At 41.9% G+C, this 19,063-nt stretch overlaps 1 protein-coding gene across 11 annotated transcripts; it reads right to left on the bottom strand.

The window, feature by feature from the left end:
* Window positions 1-7,222: 7,222 nt before the first annotated feature.
* Window positions 7,223-19,028, bottom strand: HNRNPK (heterogeneous nuclear ribonucleoprotein K). 11 transcript variants are annotated; one of them, XM_062208627.1, is made up of 17 exons: window positions 18,911-19,028; window positions 16,900-16,979; window positions 16,715-16,797; window positions 16,258-16,355; window positions 15,697-15,753; window positions 14,178-14,221; window positions 13,231-13,303; window positions 12,626-12,697; window positions 12,007-12,120; window positions 11,648-11,776; window positions 10,749-11,056; window positions 10,579-10,633; window positions 10,264-10,347; window positions 9,993-10,008; window positions 9,831-9,913; window positions 9,290-9,459; window positions 7,223-8,563 (listed from the first exon to the last, which is right to left on the bottom strand). In XM_062208627.1, exons 3-17 carry the CDS (start codon window positions 16,770-16,772, stop codon window positions 8,530-8,532), a joined length of 1,395 nt encoding a protein of 464 aa, XP_062064611.1. In that variant the 5' UTR covers window positions 16,773-16,797; window positions 16,900-16,979; window positions 18,911-19,028; the 3' UTR covers window positions 7,223-8,529. The 11 variants fall into 11 exon arrangements, with proteins under 11 accessions (XP_062064611.1, XP_062064608.1, XP_062064617.1 ...); XM_062208624.1 differs by having other exon boundaries at window positions 16,715-16,800; window positions 18,911-19,027; XM_062208633.1 differs by having other exon boundaries at window positions 7,223-8,503; window positions 16,715-16,800; window positions 18,911-19,027.
* Between the last annotated feature and the right edge of the window lie 35 nt (window positions 19,029-19,063).

Raw genomic sequence — 19,063 nt, 5'->3', positions numbered from 1 at the left:
GCTGCGACCTACTCGGGAGACCTGGACTGAACACCCGGTCTGCTTGATTCAGTCCCATCTGGGCCATGAACCAGTGGATGGCAGCTGTCAGTGTCTCTCCGCCTTTCAGATAAATAAAAACAAATGAGTAGTCGTGTCTGGTTATCAACAGTATACAGGCTCTTGGGGATTTTTGGAGGGCTTGGAGCTTTTCACAGCTATGCCCCTGGAGGAGCAGAAAACATTCCTTCAGGTTTGTGTGTGTGTGTGTGTTTTCATTTTGGTAAGAAATAGGAACTTGAAGCAGACCACGATAATTCGCTTTCCAGAAAAGGTCTCTAGTACACTAATAAAGTTGTCCAAAAATATATAAACCTGTTGGTCTGAGGTTTTTTCCACCCACCGTAGTGGGTGATAAGTCTTGTTAGTCAAAATTGATCAGCAAGAAAATAGCAATTTACAAAAGAATTCAGAAAGGTGAGTGAGTGAGGCCATTTTCTCTCACTGAGCCTTGTTGACAGAAAAAAAAATCCACCTGAATTCTGTGTTCATGGTTTTGATATAGAATAAACAGAAAAAAAAAAAAACATGCTTCTCTCAACATTGAAATAGGGGCTGGACTGTGGCGCAGTAGGTTAATCCTCCACCTGTGGTGCTGGCTTCCCATATGGGTGCCGGTTCTAGTCCTGGCTGCTCGTTTTCTGATCCAGCTCTCTGCTATGGCCTGGGAAAGCAGTAGATGGCCCAAGCACAGAAGAAGCTCCTGGTTTCTGGCTTTGGGTCAGCTCAGCTAAAGCCGTTGCAGCCATTTGGGGAGTGAACCAGCAGATGGAAGACTTCTCTCTGTGTCACTCTCACCATCTGTAACTCTACCTGTCAAATAAATAAATCTTAAAAAAAAAAAAAACATTGAAATAAACCATAAACTGTGTGTGTATGGGTTTGTCTTCTGTTTTTCAGGTATGTCTACTGAGAATACAAAAAGTGAGTTATTTATTTATGCAACATCTCCTTCCTTCCTTCCCTGTAGTGGAACTGATGTTGTTCAGGCATCTCTCTCTCCTAAGCACAATCAGTGTAGACCAGCGTCCCCAGCCCCAGAGGTGGTATGGATCCGTAATATCACTGTGAGCCACAACTAGATTAGATTGGGAGGTATGCACGTCCCCTAGTTCAACTCAGTAAATTGAAAGGCTAAAAAGTTTTAAGTTGCTTCCAGAAAAGTTTCCTCATTCTTCCAGAAGTGATTCACACTACTTGTGGATCCAGCTGAGCTTGGATGTTAGACCTGGAACTGCTGTAATCCTTCTGGTGGCAACCTGAGTGAGTAGGAAGTCAGTTCACAGGGGAAAAAAAAAAAAGAAAGAAAAGAAAAATAGCCTGCAAGACCAAAAATAACAGCAGAGAAGTGGAATAATGGGATTGCATCAACTCTTAGTCTTTCCTAATAAACTTCCTTGTGGTTTCAAGCAGTTTTGTGTTGGTTTCTCTTCCTGGGAAAGCATCTCATCTTTCACAGGGAGCAAAGACAGACATAGCATTTGACGTCTGGCAGGGCAGGTAAGTATCTAGAGAGGATTGTGCTTCAAGCCACAGCAACAACAACAAAATCAAACTACAGTAACTCAGCAAAAAGGGGATTGCTTTTCTCATAGTAAGTCCAGAGTTGGTGCAGCTCCTTGAGAATGTCGGCAGGGATCTAGGCTTCTTGCTTTCTGCCTCAGCATCCCAAGCCTGTGGCTTTTGTCTTCATGGTTGCAGAACAGTTCTACATTTACAGGCATGTGTCTGCGGAAAGGGGAAAGTCAAAGGGCCTAAAGGGTGTGTATTAGCAGGAAGGAGAAGCAGAGGCAGGACTTGAACCAGGCACTCTGATACAGGATGTGCATGTCCCTAGCAGCAGCTTAACCCCCTGTGCCCAAGCACCCACCCCAGGTGGGATTTCGGCGAAGTTTGAATGCGGAGGAACCATCAGAAATTTAGAATTGTGTTCCTCATTACCCCATGAAGACCTGAGTGATACCGGCTGGCAGCGGAGGCAGAGAAACAGCTGTCATCCATACTTCATTGCTGACCGACTTGAAATTAGCAACGCTAGGGGGCCAGCGCTGTGCGCAGTAGGTTAATCCTCTGCCTGCGGCACCGGCATCCCATATAGGCACCGGGTTCTAGTCCCGGCTGCTCCTCTTCCAGTCCAGCTCTGTGCTATGGCCTGGGAAACCAGTGGAAGATGGCTCAAGTCCTTGGGCCCCTGCACCTGCAAGGGAGACCTGGAAGACGCTCCTGACTCCTGGCTTTGGTTTGGCTCACCTCCTGCTGTTGTGGCCATTTGGGAAGTAAGCCAGTGGATGGAAGATCTCCCTCTCTGCCTCTCCTCTCTCTGTGTAACTCTTTCAATTATATATATATATATATATATAAATAAATATGTATATTTATATATAAGAAGCCTCTTATATGTATTTATATATATAAATAAATATATATATAAAAGGAAATTTATAGCATGTTACTAACAAAATGTGTGTTATAATTCAATACCTTGGCTAGTCAGCATCCAAAACAATTTTCTTCCTACATATATTCTTTCAAAAATAGGCGGCATTGTGGTGCAGCAGGTAAAACTGCTGCTTGTGATGTTGGTATTTGATATGAAAGGGCTTGTTTGAGTCCTGGCTGCCCCACTTCAGTCCAGTTCCTGAAAAATGCTCCTGGGAAAGTAGCGGATGATGCCCAAGTACTTGAGCCTCTGCCAACTATGTGGGAGACTCTAATGGAATTCCAGGCTCCTGGCTTTGACCTGGTCCAGACCTGGCTGTTGCAGCTTTTTGGGGAGAGAACCAGAGGATGGAAGATCCCTGTCTCTCCCTCTCTCTCTGTTGCTCTGCCTTTCAGAGTAACTGATTAATTAATTAGAAAAAACAAATCCCTGGCTTACGCTCTGCTTTCTAGGGCTTGGTCCAAGACAGCTCAACTGTTAAGTGCAGCCAGAGCAGAAATAGAGGAGAGAGAGAGAGAGAGAGAGAGAGAGAGAGAGAGAGAGAGAGAGAGAGACTCATCTTCTGGTTCATCACCCAATGCCCACAACAGTCAGAGATGGGCTAAGCCAAAGCTGGGATGCAGAACTCCATCCCCTGTGGATGGCAGGTCCCAGATACTTGGGACATCATCTGCTGCCTTCCCAGGCACCTTAGCAGGAAGCTAAAGTGAAGTGGAGCATCTAGAACTCCATCTGTTTCATGGGGTGTGGCCATTCCCGGCTGCATGAAGCCAGCCCATCTCTTTGTTTTAAATGGTCTCATTTAAGGGAAATAATTATTCAGTTAATTTACAGGGAAGCCTCTTTATTTATATTATTAGTGCTGTTTTTCTAAAGATTTTTTTTTTTTTTGCCTCTGTCTTTTCAAATGTCTTGTGGATGCAAAGGAAAGTTAAGTGTTCTGATTATAGGAGGAAAGGGTTTTTGTCAGCACTCTCTGACCTCCTGCTGAGGGGCAGGCTGGCTGGGATATGACTTTTGGCCCCTACTCTCCCCCTCACAACCACTGGGTGACCAAAGCTAGTAAAACTGGTGATGCGGTTTCTTAGTCCTTAGCACAGCAGGTCTTCCTGGACTAACAATCCACCTTGGCTTTCATTGCAACTGAAAATCTTCGCAGTTATGTTGTTTCTCCATCCAGGTCCTGGCTAGGTTCTCTATGGCTTCTGCTATGCAGTAACCAACCCTCCACCATAGCCTTACGGCATGTCATCTCAGTTCTAAAACATGATAGAGGGGCCAGCGCTTTGGTTTAAGTGGGTAAAGCCACCGCTTGCAGTGCTGGCATCCCATATGAATGCTGGTTCGAGTCTCAGTTGCTCCTCTTTCGAGCCAGCTCTCTGCTATGGCCTGGGAAATCAGTGGAAGATAGCCCAAGTCCTTGGGCCCCTGCACCTGCTTGGGAGACCCGGAAGAAGCTCCAGGCTCCTGGCTTTGGATAGGCCCAGCTCCGGCTGCTGTGGCCATTTGGGGAGTGAACCAGCACTGGGGAGTGAACCAGTAGAGGGAAGACCTCTCTGTCTCTGCCTCTCTGTGTCTTTCAAATAAATAAATCTTAAAAAAAAAAAAAAAAAAAAGAAGAGGATGATTAAAAGGGGCAGGGTGGAGGGAAGGAAGTTGCAGTGATCAAAAGGGAAAATTTCTCAAAGGATTTTAAAAAGTGTGAGCTTTTGGTGACTATACCTTTTAATTCCCTCATAATTGCATGTCTAGGCATTAGGAGGTGGAAATAAGTTTGGAGAAACAGAGTAATAGAGGAAGAACTCTTTACAGGAGGACCAACAGTTCTTAGCAGTTCTGGACAAAGAACAAGGTGGGGTGTTTCTATCTGCTGGTTCATTCCCCAAATGGTCACAATAGCCAGGGCTGGCCCCAGCAGAAGCCAGGAGCCAGGAACTCCATCTAGGAACTTCACAAGGGTGCAGGGACTCAAGTACTTTGGCCATCATCCACTGCCTTCCCAGGCATGTTAGCAGGAAAGTGGATTGGGCTGGAGGATGGGGAGTGCTTAGCCTGCAGCACAATGTCCACTCTGGGGCAGATACATGTTGGTTTCTTTCTTAAACTTACCAGATTGCATAATGTGGCTCCTTGTGGTAGAAACCATCCCAACAAAACACTTGTATCTTACATATTTTCTTTAAAAAATTTTTACTTATTTCAAAGTAGTTAGATCTCCTGTTCATTGGTTCACTTCCCGAAATGGCCTCAACAGCTGGGGCTGGTCCAGGCAGAAGCCAGGAGCTCCATCTGAGTCTCCCATGTAGCTTGGCAGGGGTGCAAGCACTTGGACCATCTCCCACTGCTTTGCCAGCAGCTTTGTAGAAGGGTGCTGGATTGGAAATGGAGAAGCTGGGATTCTGTTCATACAGGACACCGGCGTCACAAGCTGCATCTTAACTGCTATGCCTCAAAGCTGGCCCCAGCATCGTCTATTTTCTAATGCGTATTTACACATACAACCAAACACAAGCCCATGTCTGCCTGGGCTGCTTTTCCAGAAATTTACCTCTCTAGCTGACTGGAAGTGCCTAGCCCTGGTTGAGCAATGTCCATCTGTGTTCTCAACTTGGGTCCCAAATATTTGGGTGAAGATGCTGCGATTTCCCTAGTTGAACTCCAGGATGAACCTGGTTCAAGAACAGGCTTACAGACGTGCACACATACGTATGTGCACATCCACAGCCCGTTGCGTTTCTGCTTCCTTAGTTACCATGTACTGTGTAGCTCCTTCCCCTGTCACTTGTTTTCACATGCTTCATTAGCACAAACTACACCAGGGTGTTCAAAAAGTTCATACTGGTGGGGGGTGGGTAGCCTAGCAGTTACAGGCATTTCCAGAGTGAAGCAGCGGATGGGAGATCTCTACATCTAAAAAGTTTAAACTGAAGGCGGCTTATTTTGGTGCAAAAATTTTAAATTCATGTATTTGACAAGCTATTGAAAAGCCATGCAAGCATGTGGTCCTCCCTGCTGTATTATAAATGTCCTTAGGTTAAGAGCCGCCTAGGGAATGTTAAATACAGATTCCCGGTGCCTCTCTATGAAGACCGAGTAGAGCTGAACTGTAGTCCAGCAATTAATTGGCAGTCTAATCCAGCACCTTTGGTGATCATGTGGTCCTTATCACTTTCCAGAAGTTCAATACTATTAAATCAGGACAATTTCACTTTAAACTTGCAATGAGGAAACTCCTGAGAGCTGTGAAATCCAGTATTTAAACTTACTTGTAACCACTGTTTTTAGAATTAAAAACCATTTGATGGCAATATTAAACCAATCATACCTTGTCACTGTTTATAAACATTTGAGCACTAAAAATCTTAAGATGTTCTTTATAACTGACTCCCTGAAATTGTGACACATTCCAGTGTGATATTAAGTAATGAAAAGGTTTTTATCCCCCAAGATTTATAAGGCCGAGATCCTCCCTGCTGGTTCTTTCTAAATGTCCAATATGCCATTCTGGTCTCCCATGTGGGTGACAGAAACTCCAATTAGGCCATCCATCATGTTGCTTCCCAGGAAGCACATTGTCAAGCAAGCTGGATCAGAGCAGCAGGACCTAACCCCATGTGAGACTTAACGGATGCCGGAGTCCCAAGACTTCGAGTTTGTCTAAACTTCTGAATCCTTACAGTTGCAATAGGTGTTTGACCTATTTTATACTCTGGCTGGGAAGTCCACATCCTAGGTTTTTGAGTTTCAATCCTGCTCTATTCTAATGTACCTCCTGTAAAGTAGTAGTAATGAGGGTTCAAGTGTTTGGGTTCCTGGCTTCAGGCTTTGGCCTGGCCCCCAAAAGCACTTGTTCTTGCTTCAAGATAGTTCACATACTAGTTTAAAAAACTGGTTGTGCTAAATTTACTGTTTGCTTCCTTCACTTGAGTTTCTCAAGTTAATTCCCTGCTCAACTTCATGCATCATTTATCAACAGTGACAATGCCTGAAAGCTGCGTTACCTATGTCAAATATTCAACCCATCAGATTTTCTCACCTCAGGTACCTTCAGCTAAGTAGTTTATATACTCATGTAACTCACTTTTGGATGCTGTAAAAACTGAAAAGCCAGTATCTTCTCCAAGTGTTTCTCTCTAGGGAAAATGGCCTATTTCATGTCAAGTAACTGAAAGTCATATTACAACACCCCAGGGGGCGGCTAAGTTTCATCCCTGCAGCACTACAGTGTAAGCTCACTTTTGGGGAAACTAAACCACAGGTAGCATTCATTAGTTTCAAGTTATATTCTCATAGTTTTGTCACATGTTCTGCTGACCATTAAAAACCACAGAGCATACTAAAAAAGGAGCGTCACTGCCATTCCAATTCCCTTAAAAGATCTATCCACATGCGCTCGCAGTAGTACTCTTTAATAAGAGTAACCATTCAATTCACATATAGGATCTTAAATTTCAGAATTATACTTGTAACTCTTCCCATACAAAGCTGCTAATTATGTTTTCAGGTTTTCTGGATCATTAAGAGGACTACAGATAACACTTTAAGGGCCATCTCTAATATTCTCAAAGTCCAGGTAAGGGTATTTAAAAAAATGAAGCCTCAGGGACTCAAAACTACTCATAGTAAGTGGTACAAATGATGACTAGGTTTTTAGCTAACACAGAATTTAAAAGAATTAAAAGCCCAAATTGGGTACCTACCATATTTCATTTAGTAAGTGCTAAAAAACTTCACACAAAAAAATTACTTAATTTAAGATTATTGTATTTCCTTACAAGAGGAACACTTCAACAACTTTTACAAGTGTCAATCAACCCTTATTCAAATTGGGAACACAAATCTAATGGGAGTTTATTTGGAAGCGAATTTAAACTATCAATACAAATGTGAAGATACTAACACAAAACATCCACAGGAACTTTTTTTTCATTTTTGAATAGTTCACAAACATTTCCTACATAATCCAACATACAACAGAAAAATGGTACATCTTTTTCTTTCAATTTGCATACAATGGAAAAACAAGAATATATATATTTGTACAAAGTTTAACTAATAAGACACTAGCAGGTCGACAATTTAAGTCTATAAGTGAGAAATTATCTAATAAAAATAATCAGTATTCAGTATCAGTCACTTCCAGAACTGTCAGTTTCATCAATAAAACTTGCTGCCAATGAGCCTTCGGGCATATGACCTATACCATTACTCAATCTGAAGTACAGCTTGCCCACTACGATTCTTCAAAACTATCACAAACCTTTGACAAGTAGGGGTAAGCATTCATAAAAACAAAAAATGCCCAGCTTATTATAAAGCATGAGTATTATGATAGAATTTCTTCCCCAGCAATGAATAGACTTTTGAACCATGAAGGAATCACCAGAATGGAATTTCCCTCGATATTTCCCTATGTCCAAGAAGAGATGCACTTATATCCAACAGAAGAGCTGAAAATCAAACTTAGTGTTTAGTTTGGGGTGGGATGGAAAATCCAGCCACCGTTTGAAAAAAGACTGCCTTAAAAAAAAAAATGACCACCAAAAATAGGTTCACTAAATTTATTTTAAAAATCATAAAACGTTTCTTACAAAAGAGCATTACATTCTGCACACTGCTCTGAACAGATGCCAGGGATATGTGGACTAGTTACTTTTCTTCCCTGTCCCACCCCCCCAAATGTTACAGTGACCACAAAGCAAAGTGTTCACAATAATTACATGGGGGGAAGTTTTTCTTTTTAACCACCAACAATGAACAAAAAATAAAATTCACTCACTCTGCTGCTGTTTCAAAATTTCAATGTTAGTTTTTGCACGCCCTTCCCCCCCCCAACCCTGTTTGTAAGGAACTAAAACATTACATCTGGTGAACAGCAAAGATTTCACTACACCTCAAATGCAGAACACCTATGAAGCAGAGGAATGTTGGCTTTTTAAACAGAAGCAGATAAAAAAAAAAAGATGCAGGACTCCTTCAGTTCTTCACTAGTCTTAGAAAAACTTTCCAGAATACTGCTTCACACTATAAAAAAGAAAAAATATCTTGCATTAGAATCCTTCAACATCTGCATACTGCTTCACACTATAAAAGAAAAGAAAAAAAAGTACGAATTAGAATTTTTGTTCATTACATCTGAATCAACATCAAGACAATTTCAATGCTAAATTAAGTGATAAACATGTCCTTTATAAGAAACAAGAATGCAAAAAAAAAAAAAACCATTAGCAATCACAAATTAATAAGCAGTGTAAAATTCAAGGAAAAAAGATTAATAGTTAATCAGACATTAGTAGAGCAGGATTAAGAAATGAAATTAAAAGCTGTTAATATTTGGTGGAAAAGACAAAAGAAATGCCAGGAAGGTGTGAAATGCTGCATTTTACAGCACCAATCATTTGTCCTGTAGAGGCATGGCCTGTGCCATATGGCAGACTGTGATTTGTTGTCGATTTAGTTATCTAAAAACAACAAAATCACTAGTCTTCCACACAGAACTAGGCCAACATCCAATGAATCTTCTATATTGTCTACAGGCTCTGTATAATTTGTAACAAGTGGTTTTGGCAGCAGTTTTCACCAGAGAAATGAGAGGTTTGCTTGGTTAAGGCTTCTTCCAGCAAGATTAGTACTGAATGTCTTCGTTTTTAGTAAGAAAGCAGAGGAAAATTAAGGCAAAGCTATTAAGATGTTTAGAAGTTAGGTCCCCAAATGACTGAGACACCATGGTTTCTAGAAGAAAAATCAATTTGAGAAGGGAAGTTTTTCAAGGTATGTCTGAAGTGAACACAAAGCTGATCTTCAACTGACCTGTTCTGCAGCAAATACTGTGCATTCTGTATCTGGTCCTGTGTTCCTGTAATGGTAATGATCCGATCTTCGGATCCTTCTAAAGGCTCATCAATTTTGATGGAAGCTCCTGACTCATGACGGATTTGTTTAATCCGCTGACCACCTTTGCCAATAATAGATCCAGCCAACTGAAAAGATTTCAGAAAATAAGTGTTTATCATATACTTTCAGAGAAAACTACCTGTATTTTCAATGATCACCAAGAATACTAAACTTGGTATTTATTCAGATTCAATTACCCTGATGTCTCCTCAAAGTTTGGGCTATTTATACAATTTGATAGAACACACTAACATTTCCTTCAATAATCTAAGGGCTCAAACCCCTCTAGGTATTTTATGGCATTGAAGTCAGTTGCCAAAGACACCTCACTGAAACTCTTAAATAGTTTCAAATTTTGAAGTGGAATACTTTCTAAAACCATGTGAATTGAAAAGAAATGTACGGAAAGACAGCAATAATGAGATCAAACAGTGCTGACAGAACTAACAATACTTACATCTTTGGGAATAGTTACTTGTGTAGTAATAATAGGTCCACCAAGATCACCATATGAGCCGCGACCCCCTGCATAGGAATAATCTGATTTAAATAATGAGTAGTTAAGTTCATTTTTAAAAAGCATGAAATAATGCTTAATTTCACAAAAGAGAAAACTTACCATATCCTGAGCCACCCTAAAAATAGAAAGAAAAAATAGAAAATTATTTTGTCTTCAAAATTTCTTTAAGTATTTTAATGCTCATAAACCCCCCAAATTTATTTCCTTCTGGTAAATAAATTTCAGAAGACAATCTTTAGGGGGAAGAATAAAAAGGATTCAGGTTTACAGCATTTAAAGACAAAAACATGAGGGGAAATAAAGCACACTTACTGGTGAGCAGGGAAGCATCTTAAATTTACTGATATGTACTTTATACCTATGACTCTACCTGTGGTTCATAAGCCATCTGCCATTCTGATGGGCTCCATGTATCTATTGCAGAATCCCATGTTTCATCAGCACTGAAACCAACCTGTTTTAGAAATATTAAGATGCCTAAATTGCCATTCTACATTACAAATAAACACACCTGGGCAGCAATTATGTATCTTGGGAGAACAAATAGTTCAACAACAGCTTCAGCAAATGGAAGGATTTAAATTCACTTGCAGAAAGCATCTTAAACATTGTTTAAAAAAGGCTATTTTAAAAATTTTAACCCCCAGCCCCCACGTAACACACTGATGAGAAAAACTGTTCTTACCATGCCATCGTAACGGTCTCCAGGTCTTCCTCTTCTGTCATAGGCCATTAAATCTCTGCAAGCATAGTACTTGTTGTAAACAGTTTGTTTCACATAACATACCAACTCTATTCCTACTACCAAGTGCAGCTTCTTGTGTGCTAACAATTTGTGAATGAAAAAACACTTACCCTCCTCTAGGTGGTGGGGGTGGGGGAAGAGGAAGATTCCGAGCTCTGCTACCACCTCGGCCACCTCGGCCAGGAGGTGGTGGTGGTGGTCCTCGACGAGGGCTCATATCATCATAATCTCTTCTGGATGGAGGCATGGGACGTCCACCACGACCAGGAGGCATTCTATCAAAGCCACCTCTTCCCCGCATGGGAAATCCCACAGGACGTCCACGACGGTCATCAAACATCATTGTAAAACCACCATAATCGTAGGTTTCATCGTAAAAATTGGGATCGTAAGGCTGTGCACGTCCTTTGATGGGAGACTAAAAACAAAAATATAGCAATCTTACAGACTAAACAAAACGCCTTGGTTCAGTATCAACTTTTCTTTTTTCAATGAAGACACTTGTTTTCCCAGGAGGCACTAGAGGCCGGGACAGAAATACAGGCAAACACCGTAGAAAGCATTTAAAAAACCCACTTTCCAAGCCCTACAAGTGAGTCTTACTGCTTTGGAAAGACAAAATGGCCGAACCCTTATTTTCGCACTTGGACAACTAAATGAATAAAGCAAATCCGTGAATAAATCACCCCTATTTGGCTGGCTGAGGTGACTGTTATCTTGGACTAGCCTATAATCCGTATGTAGGGATACAAGCTGAGAAACTATGCAAAATGAGGACATAAGCAGCACCATAGTGAGCTTTATTTAAAGGACACTATCACGGTTTCACCAATTACCAAATGACCACATTCCACTTTTCCAAAGCTATTTCTAAATTAAAGGGAAGGTTGAAAGCCAAGAAACAGAAGCTGGCAAGACAAAGGACTCATATTGTTCAAACCTGACAATACTGCTTCTACAGAAGATGTTTATTTCATGAAACTGAATGCAAATAGACTTGTGAAGATACCTCAGATATGAGATCAAGGATGATCTTTATGCATTCTACAACTCTATCAGGCTTTCCTCCAATAAGAACAACTCTGTCAGTGGAATGAGGACAGCATTCCTGGAAAAGCTTGATTGTTGTCTGAGTGTTCTGTAAGTTTAACAGAGGAAAAAAATTAAAGGATTTTCTAGATTCACATGAAGTAATAAAATAATCTTTCTAGGACCACTAGGCCTTTTTGTTATTTTAAAAGCAAACAAGATAAATAAGGACTCTTTAGGAAGTAATTCAAAGGGGAATAAGAGATGCCCAACAAACACAAATCTATAATAAAAAATTATTCTCTAGTAAGGATAACACAATTAAGAGAATGCCTTTACCTCTCGAAGTTCTTTGATTTTAGCACCTTTGACCCCAATAATTCCTCCTGCCAGACTCTGATGAATCAACAGTCTCAATTCGCAGTCAAAGTCACTTCCTTTAAAGTGTTGGTACTGTAGAAGGAGAGTTATAGAATTTTAGTCTCAAATTATATTAATCCCCAATACACACTTATCTGCTATAAGCGTTAACAATAATATACTGTTGCAGTGAGCAACCTGAATTTATATTTCAATAACTTTACCAGTTATGTGCTTATTATCCTCAATAGCCAGGCCCAAAAAGGACATTCTGCACCACCTTAAAAAACTATTTTATTTTCAGGTCCTGCAACACCATACCCACACTGCAGCCATTTAGCATGTCGCTGTTACCACAAAATTATTATTAACATTCAAATAACACCATAATAAAAAAATGACTGCAAAGCACTTTGCAAATGTAGTTTAATTCCCACTGCAGCATGGAGCAGGGTCAACAGTGAGTTGTAAGACCATTTGTGTATCATGTTTAAGCCTTTTTCTATAGAGATGGGAAAAGTACACTATGTTAAAAATAAAATTGATCCTATGGGCCAGGCTCCATACTTCAGTGGGGTTCAACGGCACTATGACATACATTTAAGCATTCCACAGCATCAGATTCGAGCGGGAGCTGGCTGGTTGCAGTGGGTGATGGCAACTGCAGGCCCTGAAAGTAGAAAAATAAGAGTAATAGGTTAAGTGTCTAGCGTGATCAGGCTATTGTCGCATATATTGGTAAAGCTACAACATATTTTAAATCTATATTATTAAATGAGAAACTGATTATCTAACAGTAAGACTTAATTGTACTTTCCTCTTTATCTTAGTAAATGATTACACACTCTTTAGTCTACCATCAGATGTAAATAATTGCATTTTCAAACATATTCCCAGAATGAATATTCTAATTTTAGTAATACCAACTTTAAAATTAGAGCTTATAAAACACATGCTAAATCCATTAAATGGCCACAAGTAGTTTATATTACTCCAAGTGGCAGGTCTGTAATTTAAACAAACAAACAAAAAAACACACAGAACCAAAAAAACCTCCCAAATGATGTATACGTAGTGTAGCAGCTGGTTACTGCTACAAATGGCTTCAACCATTGGGTCTCCACCACTACTATTAATAACACACTATAAACATTCCCATTCCCCCTTATATCGCCAAATATATATAAAAAGAAGGGAGCCTACCTCTTCCAAGGTAGGGATGATTTTCTTCAGAATTTCTCCAATTGTTTCAATATCAGCACTGATACTCAATATGCTGTCAAACATCACAAATACCAGATAGTACAAAAAGAGTGGAAAAGAAAAATGAGTTTTGTGTTTGTCACTAGTAGTCATACAAACTTTTACAGAGAAGTAACAATTATTTAATATTCCCCATTTAAAGTTGCCTATTTATAGATTTTTTTTTCACATGCATTTTGTTTTATGCCCAATACAGACATGGTAACAGTATTAGGAGACTTGCAGAGAGACAGAGAATGGGCTTTTGGAAGGGCTCAGATTAAGTGGGCAATAATAAATTGACCAGAACTGAAGCAGAGTTGAATACTTATGTTCCCCGCCACCACTACGTTAAGGATACCCTCGCTGTTACATTGGTAAAACTGGCACACCTTCTCTTAGGCAAAGTGGGGGAATATGCAAGTGGTGAACATTGTATCTGGAATAAGGTTATGGATACCAGTTAGAAATCAGATCACTAATGGGCTCTGCAAGAAAACAAATACAAATGCAAGACAAAACAAGACAACACAAATGAGAAGTGAAGGAAAGTGAACCAGAGTTAGCATTTCATCAGAAAAAATTATGAACAGGCAATGTTGGGAAGCAAGGTGGGCCACAAAGACAGAGCGAGAGACTATTTTGGTAACAATTTGATTTACAATGCAGCAAATATGCAACACTTGAAGCTGTGCTCCTTCCATCGAAATAAAATTAGTGGATCGTTTGGGTGGGCAACTCACGGTAAAAGTTCAGTGACAAAAAGACTTAATGGGGAAAATAAGACAGAAACTTGAAAAACAATACACCGTCTAAAGGGGATACTATTTAATTATATAAAAGGCAGGTAATAAAATACATTTCTCTCTTTCTAATCAGGCAGTGAGGCATAAACTGTTGGGACATACCGCTCGGGGCCACTGCTGTCTGGGACTGAAACACTGGCATTGTACTGCATTGGTCATTGGCGTTCGTGGATGTTGGCATTGGGCATGGGCATTCAATCAGAAGTTGTCAAGTATGGTACCCGTTTGGCAACGAGCACATTTTTGGGCATAGCCAACCAGGGTTTTCACATGGGCGTTCAGGGGCGGATGGGCCAACGTCATGGTGGGCAACGCAGGGGTAAGTCGATCCAGTACATGGGCAACGGAGATATATGGCCAAAAAAACAAGGAGAGGGAAAAGGGGGAAAAGCAATAAATTTTAATTTAATACAAACTATACTCATACTCTCAATTAATGAAACAAGCTTAAGTTGTTCTGAAGACTAACACAATAATGGACTTTTGTATACCTGACTGTGGCTTAACATTTAAGGACCTTAAATGATGGTTCTAACTTTAAAAAAAAAAAAAGAAAAAAAAAAAGAAACAAACGATGTTTCAGTAGCAGGCTGGCTCATGAGGGTAGACACAAAACCTATCATGACTCAGTTTACTGAAATTCTTGAGGAAATGGGGAAATAAATAACCCAGATAATTATACAGAGCATCTGGATTAGGAGGAGAGAGGTTTATAAAAGACAAAACAAAAATTCCCACACCACCAAAAACCCCTACTAGTAGTAAAAGACTGGTTTGGTTGGTTTTCTGGAAGTCTGAAATGCATTCCTAGACCCTAACAAGCAAGTTTGTAAAATTTTAAACAATTTTTCAAGTTCAGTTTACAGCAATCAAGAGGAACATACAAAGATCTGTGACCAAGAGAGAAATGAAATACTGTCAAATAAGTACTCAACACAAAGCTACTATTTGCCTCAATTTTAGCAAGAAAAACATTAAGAAGTATATACATCATGAGAAAAAAATTTAGGAATTTTGGTGTAGTCAAGTCCCATGAATATGCTCACTTCTGGCACTGCCAACATTTAATGTGTCTAATCACAAGAGTCAACCCACTATAAAATATGAAGACTCAAACAAATCATAGGCATTGACAAATGGTTTCCTGATAAGATCAAGTACCTGATCTATTCTGTACCCATATTCCAATCATGCAACCTGAACATTAAATAAAATCTTTGTGCTCCATGTGCAAGCTGTTAAAGAACAGATGGACAAATAAAAAAATAAAAAAAATTCTGGGTTTAATCAGCCACCTGCAATGGTTTTCTGTAATTGATTCACACACGGAAAACGGTGCAATTAAGGGTTTTTACACTTTGCTACTATTGCTAATTACAATGTTAGCTTGCCTGAAGTGATTAATTTGGAGGAATCTTAATGCAGAGGTTTCACACAAATCCCCCAACCTAATCTGGGCTTTTGTTAAAAACAGGAACAGCAAACCTTGAAATCATCTACGTAATGTTATTACAAATGGCTTGCACCTAAACTATTAAATGATTTTTATGATGTAATTATTTAAAACTTCTAGAAACATAAACTGAAGCTGTTTGTGCAGTTTAAACCTTGTAATACTTACGTCTGTACGGAGAGCCTTAATATTCTTGCCTCCTTTTCCAATCACTGCCCCAGCATTCTGTAGAAGACAAAGACCAAAAGAAAAAACTTACTCTCTCTCAAAAAAGTCTATGCTTAGTTTTAACAGCAACAAAAATCTAACCTTTGCTACAATGCTGAACATCTTTAACACATGAAAATCAATAGCCCCCTATCTTCAAGATGTGCTTTGAGGACTGAGTTAAGATTGAGCTTCAGAACATTTAGAATGCTGGACATGCATTCGGAGTATAAATATAAGCAGACTTCAGAGTTCCACCTCGTAAAATAAACCAAGAATTTAAATAGGCACTTTTATACTGTGACTTGTGATAAAGTAATCAAGCAACCTATTAATTTCCCAAGGAATCTACAATGCAATCAAGATTTAACCCACTACTAAGGCTTTAAGGATCACACTCCAGTAACCTTCTTCTTAGCTATTACCAAAACAATGTAACTATCAGGGCCCACAAGCCTGTTTAATTTCCCAAGCTTTGAAGGTTTCCCAGGGGGACAAATTTCTACTGAGTTTGAAACATACCTTGCTCTGAAGCAGAATGCGTAGTTCAACCATCTCATCTGTGTTTCTAGATCTTTTAAATGCTTGTTCCTCTTCCATATCTTCTGCAGGACGTTTACCTAGAAATTAATAGTTGAGATTTCAAAGAAAGCAACTCCATTTAGTGCATAAAACATTTGTTGTTAAACCATGTTGCAAAAAGGCCAAAAGTACTTCTGGTCTCAGCTTTTACCCTCTCTGGTGAAGACCGCATTTATCGAACAAGACACTGCGATAAAATACTCCAGGGAATTACATTCCAAAATCCAAGGAAAAGTTTTCATTGGCTCTCTACCATTTTAGTTTTAAGTTAAATCACTTCTAGTTCATAAGTTTGTGTCAGCTGACAACTATCTCAAGACTATGAAATTATAAAGGTAAATAGTATTGATAGCTTACTAAACCACATAATCATAATAATGAAATACAGTTGTCTTACCAAATTCACCATTGGTTTCAGTGTTGGGGAAGGTTTCCTCTGGCTGTTCAGTTTCCATTTTCTTGTATTAAATAGACACCGATCTGCTAAAAAATAAAGACACTAGTACATTTGGCTTTTTCGGAAAGTTAAGCCCCACATCTTACTAAATATTTAAGGAAAAAAAGACTACTTCTAAAACGTACCAGTTATTCTATATCCTTGCAGAGTAGAACTGAAGTATTCGGGGCGGGACCAACAACTGACACCCTAGTGCTGCAGTAGCCTATAAAAACCAACATAAATCATTTTGCTTTGTTTACTTTCATTACTAATTTCTGATCACCACAGACACCGAATGGAGCACAACAAACTGCATAGCTATTTCTAAAACTTGCCTCTTCGTTTTCAGGTTTTCAAATTCAAGCGTCTGCGCAAAAATCTCCAAGGAGTCTGATTTTTGGCCAAGAAAGGCAAAACTAATTTTCACATTGTAATATTCAGACACCTGAAAAAGCTAAGTCAATGGGTTTCCATTTCGCCCTTAAAACACCAGTATATTAAAGAGAGACTAATAAGAAACCACCTAGTTGTAAACTGGAACATCGAATCGCTTTTGGCTGCCTTTCCAGTGATGACCGTTCTCAGAAATCTCTCAAGTTTACAAATACAAGGACAAATGCAAGCCATATCCAACAACCAGGGGGACGAAACGAAAAACCTGATCCGTCAACAGACCCAAATCGCTACTATCATTCTGATTACTGACCGGGACCCTTGACCACAACTGGCAGGATAGTGTGAAGTAGGTTAGAACAGTTCACCCGAACCATTAGCTGAACGCTGAAACACACTCTGCAGTGTCCGAAAGGCAAGGGATCTCTCCTAGCTTTTCTCAGGAGCGACAGGAGTCGACAAACGGCCCCATGAGAATGGCCAGAGAGCGCAAACTCAAAAAAAGAAAAAAAAAAGGAAAAAGCTTTCTTCCCTAACGTTGGCCGAACACACTGGTCTCCTAACGGCTAACGGAAACGGTAACTCTCAGTCCGGCACTCAGTCCCATTCTGAGTTTTAGCTAGGGTGGCTGGAGCGAAACGCAGCGTCTACCGTGAAGAGTGCGGGGGCCGCGCGCAGCTCACCCTCGAGGCACCGCAGTCCCCACTCCGCACACCCCGCAGCCTCTCGGGGAGCCCGCCCCACGCTGCCCCCTCCCCGCCTCCCGACACCGCGACTGCCAACAGCCGAGCCGGCCCGAGCGCAAAAAAAGGGCCAAAGCCGACGGCAAAAAAAAAAAAAAAAAAAAAAAAGCGCCGCACCTCCGCTCGCCGCGACCCGACAGGAAATGGCGGCCCGCGTAATGGCGACTACGTGCTCCGAGGCGGAGCCGAGCGCGGACCCCCTCCCCCACCCACCACGCGGTCCCGCGATCGCGTCCCCCGCACCCACCCACCCCCGCCAGCGCCCGAAGAAGACAAAGCCGCCGAGGCCATTCCCCCAACCCCCGGCTCGGGAGGACCCGCACAAAGAGCGCCGCGGCGTTCGCACCGCCTCCGACTCCCGACCGCCGGCCCCCCTCTTCCCCTCACACACGCAGCGCCCGGCTCCCAACGCCACCTAACCACAGGTCCTCCCCAAGCAGGCACGTGCCTCGCGGTCCCCCGGAGGGTCTGACACCGCGGCGCGGACTGCGGATACACGCTCAGGGAAATGGCGGAGGTGGGGGAGGGGAGGCGGCCACCGTTTGCCCTCCCCCCCTCCGAGAAGCGGCCAACCACCAACAGCCCCGGGGAAAGCCTCTCTCCAGCGGAGAAACCGGGCTCCGACCCTCGCCCCCGCGCGCCGCCCGCTCGGCGCCGCTCCTCACCACGCGAGGCCGCCGTCCCTTCGCCCGCCGCGCCGCCTCAGCCGGTCACGGCTAGACAGAGAACGAGCGCGAGCCCCCCTCCCCCGCCTCCCGCCCCCTTACCCCCGCCGTCGCGCCCGATTGGCTGCGCGAGCTTCGGCGGTGGTGCGAGTGCGAAGCGATTGGCCGCAGGCCGCGTCACTCAGGGCCACGGCGGCCACAGCCCCGCCCCCCGCCGGCGCCTCCCTTCTGGCTGTGAGGCCACGAAGGGCCTAAAAGAAAACCCGGGCTTGGACAAAGTCAGCCGCAGCCTTCCGGGGAGGCCCAGCCCGTGTCTAAATCCGCAATTCCTAAGCCCTAGTAACTCCAGTTACCTAGAGTCCGCAGACAGGACGTCGAGGTCGGTGCGGCAGAGAAACAGAGAGGATAATGGCGTCTGCAGTGCCGTCGCCTGGAGCGCCCTCCTCCTCGCTCGCGCACTCGCTACCTAGGGGGAGGGAAGGGGAGCCGCTCTCGCGAGAACCAGC

The sequence above is a fragment of the Lepus europaeus genome, chromosome 12, assembly GCF_033115175.1.
Source record: "Lepus europaeus isolate LE1 chromosome 12, mLepTim1.pri, whole genome shotgun sequence".
In the NCBI taxonomy this organism is placed as follows: domain Eukaryota; kingdom Metazoa; phylum Chordata; class Mammalia; order Lagomorpha; family Leporidae; genus Lepus; species Lepus europaeus.
The sequence above is the reverse complement of the archived record's forward strand: the minus strand, read 5'-3'. Positions and strand labels throughout refer to the sequence as shown.